Below are 9,296 nucleotides of genomic sequence, written 5' to 3' on the forward strand. Positions count from 1 at the left end.
ATATATATATATATATATTTGTTTGTTCAACTAATGTAATAACTCTGTGGACCTGAGAGCCGTACCGATTTCCAGAGACATTGGTTCACTCATCAGCTCCTGCAGCTCAGTTCGGACCCTGCAGATGGCCACGCCCCTATCCAGCCCCGGAACCACGGTGATGTTAAACCATGCAACCAGGGCCTGAGTGGTAATCACCGGTTCTTTTTCTATATCATCTACTAAAAGGGAGAAATTGACCGGATCACTCCCTCTGGTACAGCTGCAGGTCACGTTGCCTTGGTAGCTGTCTTTCATTTTGGAGATGGAGAGAGAGATCTTGGGTTTGGAAACGTAAACTGGCAAAAGAACAAAGACGGGACATTTTGTCCACGTACATGATGTCAGCAGAATGTTTAGGCAGTCGGCCACAGTGATGTGTACAGTACTTTAAAACAGAAAAAGTCATATTTTTTCTCTTGAGCTAATTACACTGAAGTTGATTGATAATGTTAACCCACGGTCGGAATAACTGTTCTAGTATTTATTTCATTAAAAAACATTATAATTTATCACCTGTATTCATGTTACATTTGTGTTTATTGTTTAGAATTTACATTTTAGTCATACTTGTATACATTAGTTTTTGAAACGACCACTGAGGTCACTCATACATCATTAGTAGTGATGTAAACTCCTGCGGTCTGAGTGGATAAGATCATTTGATCCAGTTGTTAAATGTCAAAAGAAAGTGGTGGTCATTGTTCAGGAAGCACTTGGATCTCCCTGATTTCAACAGACCTTTTTTTGATCACGCAGTGAATTGAGTAGATTAAAGGACACACGATGAGTTAAACTTAGCATCAATGTAGCCTTTGTAGTCCCCCCCCTGTGGACTACCTAAGCTGCCTGCAGAGTACGTCCTAAAAATAAATCTAATCAACAAGAGGGTCAAAACTGTACTGTTACTGTTCTTTTTGAATCAGTTCCACTTGCAATAACGATGGTAAGAAGAGTGTCTCCTACTGTATGTCCCAGAACTGATTATTATTACATTGTTGTCTGTATCAAACAAGTAGCTCTCTGTTTTATTAAGTACCCTTGAAGTAGCTCTCAGGTTGGTGACTCCTGGTCTAAAGAAATGAATGTCCTTCCTCTGTAGTTTAGTTTAGAGACTTAACCTTTTTTAGAAACCCTTCTACACCCTTCTATTTCTACAGGCACTGAAACATTTAATGTGAAAATAACTGATCGTCCAATGGTACTTGGTAACCTTCATTTTGGGATTGTGTAAATGTGAACAGTGATTGTGTTCTACCTTTGACAGTCACCCGGAGCTCTCTGCTAACTGAAACCCTCCTGATGTCCTCCAGTACGGACCAAGCGTAGCAGGAGTACAGACCTGAATGCTCTGGAGTCAGCTCGTCCAACACCAGCTGGTTCCCTGTGGTGTGGAAAAGCGGGCCGGTGGAAGGTGTGACTTCTTCTTGGTTGAAATACCAGGTGTAGGACAGGTTGGAACCCGTGGCGTCACATTGGAGGACGACGCGCGACCCCTCGTAGGCCACTGCGGGGGAGGGTTCTGAGGAAACTGTGGTATGTGACGGTGGAGCTGAAACCCAAAAACAGTGTGGTCAGACTGAGGTGTCAGACTGTTGTTTTGTAAACACACCATTACTCACTGACTACACTCAGCGTGATGACGTTGCTGACTTCTGTTCTTCCTCCAGATGTTGCCTGGCAGTGGTATTTTCCCGCAGATGTTTCAGCAACCTTGAGGGTGAATGATGCGGATTGCCCTCCCTGGAGATCTGTCCCACTGGCAAACAAAATATGTCCGTCGGCCCTCAGCTCATATGTGACTGGTGGAGGGGACTTAGGTGATCTACAGTGGAACACCACCTTGGATCCCGGGTAGGCTGCGTGAGGGCCGGTCAGGACTGGACCAGACGTGAGTGACCCACCTAAAAACAGGTTCATTTAAGGTGGTTCAAACTGAGGAGTACAGTGGGACAGCTACATATTTGGACATGAGAAAAACCAAAGGAATATTTGACAGTTTTCAACCAAACATACTTATCCTATTTGTTACACTTGTCAGAGCTGGAAAACAAAGAATAACAAATGTTGAGCATTAAAAGAATGTGAAGAAATGTTTTAGTTTTGAAGTAAATTCAAGCCACTCACCCAGAATTGGCAACAAATCAAGAAACTGTAGGTTCCTCATAACACTTTTATGGATTTATCTTTGACATGGTTTCTGTTGCTGGGTCTATTTCCTTCTGTGTGTGTGTGTGTGTGTGTGTGAATGTCAGGTTTGAGGGCGTTACACATGTGTTGACCACAGATAACCCATGAAGAACGATTGCAGTTGTTCATCTGAGTGACACAGTGGACAAAAACACGGTTATTTTATGGTACTTTTTTTTTATCACAGAGGCGTGACTGTGTCGTGTGACTTTGACATGTTAAATCCTTTTGAACATCAAAAACAAAAAAACTGTGAAACAGTGTAATTATGCTACCGTGGTATAACACAGCCTGTAGGTGGCAGTAATGGACGACCTTTATTACCCGTCTCTGCAGGCTGTCAGGTCTGTCTGTCTGTTTCTCTGGACTTCATCAGTGTCATCACATTCACCTGTGCCTTTGTCATCAGTCTCACTGGTGCCACCTGGTGCCCTGGGTGTTTATGTACCTCTCTCCCTCACTGTGTCCTCGTTGGTTCATTGGTCAGTGTACGTCAGTCATGCCACGCTGGTCAAGGTATGCTGTTGAGTGTTCTGTTCTGAGTGTGATGTCCATGTTCTGTGTCCACGCTTCATGTTCTGTGAGTTTCATGTTCTATGCCTTTGTTTTGTGCTCGTGACGCTGTGGGTTTTTGCTCCTTGATATTCCAGGTTTTTCCTGCCTGGTTCTTGAATCCAGTGACTAGCATCTAAAATTGGGTGAAGTTCATGCCGATGTATAGTGTTGCTATAAACCTGCTTGCTGGAATCTCCTGACTGGGTTGAAGATGTTGACTAAAAGTAGAGTGTTCACTCAGCAGTGGTCACACTTCCTCTGTCTATCTGGCCCTCTGTCTATTCCAGTGGTGTGTTTTTTTTTTACACAGGCTGTGGATCACGTCTGTAGATGTGCTCTATGATTTGTAGGGTCTTCATTCCAGATGTTGTCAGTGTTAGCAGCCTGGCTAGTCGCAGCTTTGATTCCAGTTTTTGTTGCTCTGTCACAGTTGGTCGTTAGTGGTGTCCTGGTCTGTTCAGAACCTCTACGAACTCAAAACGAGCCAAAAATGGATTCCTCTCAGTCTTAGGACCTTTCTAGTCAGAGTTGAATTAACCAGAATTAAGGCAATGAGGAACAATGACCACAAGATGGCAACAAACTGCCATAAAAGAAATGGGAGAACTGTTCTTTGACATTGTATTGGCTTCGTCCGTACAACACCGTGAGACGGTTGTTGATAAACGGGTTTAAAGTTATCTGTTAATGACAGGTCAGTGTTTCTCACCACACAGTAACAGGAAAAATGATTTCAGCCCATGTAGATAGTTGACAAAACAAAACGAGTCAAAACTAGAGTCAAACTTATGCCTAAAAACTAAATTAGTGAAAACTACCAACATTTGAAAATGTGAAGTTGAGTTTTATGAACACTTTTAAATTAAATTTAACACCAGTTAAAACATAATAAAATAACAAACTGCACTAAGACCACTGGTGTTTTTTTTCTATATTTAGGATTTCAACAGCCTTTACTCCATATATTAAGTTATTAAAATAAGAAATGAAAAAAGCAAAAACAGAAACACTAGAAATAGTATCTTTAAAATTCTAGTTCTGACACCATAACCATCGTTTAAAGTATTTCCTCTTATTATATCTGTAAAATAATGACGTGTGACTTTTAGACATCCTTCAGTTGTTTAATGGAGCTGATTCTCTTTCCAGGTAAAGAGTTTTGACCAGAATCAGTCTCACCTGCAGTTTGGACCAGTAGAGGGAGGTCAGACATTGTGGATCAGTGGAGGACACGATCAGGGGCGTGGTCCAGAATGGTGCTGTTGGACATCACAGATCAAATTAGATGTTGAGGTGGTAAAATGTCAGTGACGCTTTTCCTTGCGAATGGCCATTACAGTCAGCCTGGGACTAAAGACCCAGGAAATCTGCCCTGAGCCGGTGACCATTGAGGGCAGTTCACAGGTGGGGTCAGGGAGTTCTGACACCATAACCATCGTTTAAAGTATTTCCTCTTATTATATCTGTAAAATAATGACGTGTGACTTTTAGACATCCTTCAGTTGTTTAATGGAGCTGATTCTCTTTCCAGGTAAAGAGTTTTGACCAGAATCAGTCTCACCTGCAGTTTGTAAACAAAGTAAACAGTGAGTGTGTTCTTCCCACCTTGAAGAGTCAGAAGAGCAGAGGGTCTGTTTAAGTGAAACTGTGGGCAAGGCCACAGAGTCAGACCAACGGCCAAGTACACGCCCACGGAATGTTCTGAAGGATTCCACACGGCTTCTCCAGACCACAGACTGAACTACTGAACAATGAGACACTGCAGTTAAATCCAGTCAAAGTCTTCTTCTGTGCTTATTAGAGTAGTTAGAGCTGGACTTAGAGAGTGTAATGGTTATTAGTCACTTTAAAATCCATTGCCATGATAGCATTCGCAGCTAAACAACACAGATAGGCAGTTAACTGCCGTCAGACATCTTTACTCTGATGACACCAGGTTCTGGCTGCTTCTATACAAATCTGGACACAGTGGCTTCCTGTCCACTGCCACTCTACCACACATGGGTCGCTTTCTCTCGCATTCTCTCTCTCTCTCCCTCTCTCTCTCTCTCTTTCTCTCTCTCTCTCTCTCCTATCCAGCAGTTTACACATCATCCTCACATAAACAGCACACCCTGGAAGGAGCTTGAAGGGAAAGTTAAGCTGTAATTGTTTGAGATATGCCGGAACCTTCTTTCATCAAAGCTGTCTGGTCGACTGTGGTTCACATCAGTACAGAAAGATGAGGACTTCACTGTCCATCCCCCAAAAAATTAATGTTTCCAAAAGAATCAGGTATTTGAAAATTTTAAAAACACATAAATTAAAGGTCTTTCACAAATCTTTAATTTATGTGACCTAAATGGGACAATATTGCAATAACATGTATCTTGAATTAAAAAAAAAAAACTAGGATCAGGACCAGAATATATTTGATGTATATTTGTATATCACTGGCCCCAGTACTGGGAAAACATGCAGTGTGTCTGTGCTGGTCTGATGGGTTCTGATGAGGTAGCGACTAAAAATGTCCTTTTGTGTCGATGTCTGTGAGTGGATCAACCACATGAACCCTTTTAAAGAACGTAGCCACAAGTACTAGTTCCTAAAAAATACCCAATAAAACAACACAAGTAACCAGTACTTTGTGTCTAAAGCAGTATTTCTCAAATAGTGGGGAGGGTCCCCCTGAGGGGGCGTGGTGAGGTGCCAGGGGGATGTGAGGGGCTTCCAATGGAATATGGCACTGTTGTAATGTTTGAATGATAACAAGAATCCAGTCACTAGGTGGCAGCAGGGGGGAGGGGAGGGCATGACAGAGAATAACTGAGAACCATTGGACTAAAGGAAGTTTTAGGAAGTGATTGATTATAATTGTGTTTTTTGTTGGGAAAAATCTGACATACAGCTCCCTGTGGTGCTGAGAAGGCCTACACACTTGATAGTGCAACTTGATTGAACTGTACTGGTACATGTGCAAATAGAATCCCAATAAGAACAGAATATATTGCAACAGCTAACCAGACAAATTAGCCAGAGCTGAGTGTTTAAGTGTTTGGGTTTAAACAGCTGATAAAGTCAAGTAAAATAAGGACAAAGACAAAACCTAGGCCTGAATTAAAGCATTCACACTTCAGTATGTGTCACCTGGAAGACTTCAGGAGACACAGGATGCAGCAGAAAGTGAGACCTGAGACCCAGCACCTCTCTCTCTCCTTCTGTCTCTATGTCTCTCTGTCTGAATAATGCATCTGCCAATAGTAGAGTGGGAGCGATAGTGTGTCCTCCAGTCTTGTATCAGATGCATCTATCATGACTGTTCTTTCATTAGGACTGGATTATCTGGATTGGTTCTCAGCTCCCCTCTCTGTGCCACTGAGCCACTGAACCACAGTGACTGCAGGGGAGGATGTCAGTCTTTGTCCATCCACCTGATCCTGTAATTAAGCTAACTTCATCCAGCCGCTACTTTTACTTCACCCTCATCATTTGACCCCATTCAGAAATATAGGCCACATAGAAGCTTATTGTCTGGAAAAATCACCTAGACGTGAAGACAAAGTTTCTATATATTCTCAACATCACACATTGATCAATAATTGTTGTGTTTTATTGGGTGGAAAAACTCAGTATTGATATAGATATTAAAAGAATGCCAAAAATATAATTGGTATTGTATTAAATAAATAAAAAATAGGCTTTGCCCATCACTTGTATCCATGTAAAAACAAAAGTAAATGACTGCAACTAAAGGCAAACATGACCACGCCACACAAAAGCAATTTAGCCAATTTAGTTAGAATTCATGGAAGTGTGTTAGAGTACTAGAAGGTTCTGAGTCCCCATCAACTCCAAACTGCTGTGGTGGTCCATGACATATATATATATATATATATATATATATATATTTTTTTTTTTTTCAGTTAGATTTTTAACAGAAATTACCAAAATTACCCAAAATATATTGACACTGTTCCAGAAATATTTATAATCAGATAAATGAGGCCCACTCATCCTGTTCAACCGTCCCATATCAGTGGCCCATATCTGCTGTTGGGGTGTGAGAGGGTGGCCTACATCCTGGTCATTGTACGCTCTAGTACACTTTAGCCACTTTTGGCCCAGAGATGTGAGGCCCATCTGAGGTCAGATGCACAGGCTGTATCTGATACCGCCCCCTACACCATACTCAGTGTACTACATATGGGGCACTCCATTTTGTAGTGGTGCCGAGCTCAGTGAGCGGAGTTGTCCACTTATTGTATCCCACAATTTTTATTACACATCCGATGTACACTGTCCAAGCAATATATCCCATCATGCATTGCAGTCATGTCAGTTTTTAAGGTCTCAGTCAACCAAGCAGCCTGTCAGTGGGCTTTGACAGAGGAGCGGTGACTCCAGCTAAATGTTGGACAGTTTACAGTTGTTGGACGGTCTTTGAATGCCACATGAACCACTGTGTTAGTCAGTGTTCATGGCCTGTAACTGACAACACCACGGTGTCTTTCTTTGAAAGCAATTTTCCACTTTCTTTAGCTTTCTTATGTGTCAGTTTACATAAGCCTCTCCCTCTCTCTCTTCATCTCTCTCTCTCTCTCGTTCTTACAGTAATTACAGAGGCAGAGTGGAAAAACGTTTCCTTCTGAACTTTTTTCCCCTCTGTCTCCCCTGTACAACCCAGAGAACCAGGCAGACAGAGAGGAACTCCATCTCCTTCTCCGCACCCTCTCAGACGTCCCTCACCCTCTACTTTGTCCTTACTCTTATTAGCACATTAACCCCCCTCCCCCTCCTCCCCCTTCTCTTCTTCTCCTTTCAATCACCAGTCTACAGTTCCTGTTACAACAATGGAAACTCGATCAGGAAATGGAGAGGAGGTGGCCGCTGCAGTGTCAGCGACCTTGGGCTTGGTTTCCCATGATGCCACTGGGCTGCAGGTGGAGGTGGAGGTGGAGGCATCAGTGCTCCGAGAGGATCTGCAGGCTGCCAGGAGGATTGAACGCTTTGACATTCCACTGGATCAGCTAAAGAGGATGTTTGAGAAACCGCCTGCTGCTGCTGCTGCTGCTGCTGTGGAAACAGTGAGTTTCTTTATTTTCCTTCCTTTGACTCTTCAGACGACTGAACGCTGAGTCGGGATCTGATGGATTTATTTCTCTTAAAAGGGAGTTTTTATCTCCACAGTGTCACCGAAGCACTTGGTCACTGTGGGAGCTAAGTTGGTTTTCAATAATTTTTGTGATCTTCTTCACTCCTCCATGTGTGTCCCTGTTACAGGACCTTCAAGGAGGACACTTAGAATTCTAATTCCATGTCAGAACTCTGTTTAGACTCAATGTGTGTTGTCAATTGGTCTGTGCAAATCAGATACGGCCCACATGACATTCCTTCTGTTGTTAAACTGAGCTGTTATAAACACACTGTTCCATATAAGAACAAAAAGACAACATTTTATAAAATACACAACTCTTAAATATGAGTTGTTTCAGCTTAAATGGCTTTAAGGCCTACAGATTTGTCATAAATATATATATTTCTACACTTGTTTTGATGTTTGATTTAAACCTTTTCCCAAACTTTTTTTCTGGGGACCCATATTTTAAAAGTTTGCAGCTCAAGTCCATAGACATTATTTGTAAACTCCTGGGAAACATGATGCGAGACGACTCGCCCTCCTAAAAAAAACCTCTTTCGACCCACCTGAGGGTCGTGACCCAATCTTTGTGAAAGAATGATTTAAAGCATGATCATTTTATTAACAAGCTTCAAAATGACCAATAACAGCCCTCCACGGTGAAATCAAAGAATGCTGTGCTGTCCCACAGATTTGAGCTCAAAAACATTTCAAGTTGTACAAAGAATAACATTTATCTGAATGGTGTAAAGAGCGAAGGAGAAAAAGTAGGGAATGAGTACAAAAATAGAAAAAAATAAGTCTGAAATTGAGGTTGAGAGGAAAAGAAAAAAACATTTTCGTTTTCCAAGATGTCACAGCATTCCACGGAGTCTGAGGTCAACCTGGAAAATAATACAGAAATCTGTACACCACTGCTAGAAGTTTCCAGTCCACGCTTCAGAGTATTAGTATTAGTGTTACTAGTAGTAAGTCTGTCTACTGGTCCATAATATAATTCAGTGCATAACCAGTTTACAGACTCCAAAACAGCAGCGTCATGTCCAATAACCCAGTCAAAAAGGTGGATTCAGGGTTCCTTAGAAATTCCTGCAACAGCAGAGAATAAGCCATGACTTCAAATAATGATCTGAAAACCTAACAAATACCACGACTGAGCAGGAGGACAGATAAAACGTTAACAATGTAAACATACATGTGTGATCATGATAAAGGCTGGACAGCAAAACTAAAGTAAAAATTAATAACCACAAAGAGGTTCTAAAGAGTTAAAGTCAATTAAATATTTATATCAGAATAGGCAGATAATAAATCCAACATAAAAAGTAAATCAAAGATGTTAACAAGTCCTCTGACTCAGCCCCGCCCCCTGCTGTTGAGCTGCTGCTGATGCTCA

General features: G+C 41.8%; 2 protein-coding genes across 6 annotated transcripts in view; one reads left to right on the forward strand and one right to left on the reverse strand.

Moving 5' to 3' along the window:
• The window catches only part of LOC103389431 (Fc receptor-like protein 5), a 5,039-nt gene extending 2,759 nt beyond the window's left edge, over positions 1 to 2,280 (reverse strand). For 2 of the 3 annotated variants that reach the window (XM_025062084.1, XM_017038653.2), the window contains exons 1-5: positions 2,167 to 2,280; positions 2,056 to 2,082; positions 1,662 to 1,943; positions 1,298 to 1,591; positions 66 to 338 (exon numbers count right to left, since the gene is read on the reverse strand). In XM_025062084.1, coding sequence (XP_024917852.1) covers positions 66 to 338; positions 1,298 to 1,591; positions 1,662 to 1,943; positions 2,056 to 2,082; positions 2,167 to 2,206 — 916 coding nt within the window. In that variant the 5' untranslated portion in view covers positions 2,207 to 2,280. The remainder of the gene's footprint in view (positions 1 to 65; positions 339 to 1,297; positions 1,592 to 1,661; positions 1,944 to 2,055; positions 2,083 to 2,166) is intronic. The other variant, XM_017038652.2, reaches the window with a different exon arrangement.
• A 229-nt stretch (positions 2,281 to 2,509) lies between these two features.
• The window catches only part of xirp2a (xin actin binding repeat containing 2a), a 57,415-nt gene continuing 50,628 nt past the window's right edge, over positions 2,510 to 9,296 (forward strand). For 2 of the 3 annotated variants that reach the window (XM_025062081.1, XM_008324829.3), the window contains exons 1-2: positions 2,510 to 2,745; positions 7,593 to 7,847. In XM_025062081.1, the coding sequence (XP_024917849.1) occupies positions 2,536 to 2,745; positions 7,593 to 7,847 (465 nt within the window). In that variant the 5' untranslated portion in view covers positions 2,510 to 2,535. Of the gene's footprint in view, positions 2,810 to 7,592; positions 7,848 to 9,296 lie in introns of all 3 variants that reach the window. The other variant, XM_025062082.1, reaches the window with a different exon arrangement.

Source organism: Cynoglossus semilaevis, chromosome 14 (assembly GCF_000523025.1).
Source record: "Cynoglossus semilaevis isolate Cse_v1.0 chromosome 14, Cse_v1.0, whole genome shotgun sequence".
In the NCBI taxonomy this organism is placed as follows: Eukaryota; Metazoa; Chordata; class Actinopteri; order Pleuronectiformes; family Cynoglossidae; genus Cynoglossus; species Cynoglossus semilaevis.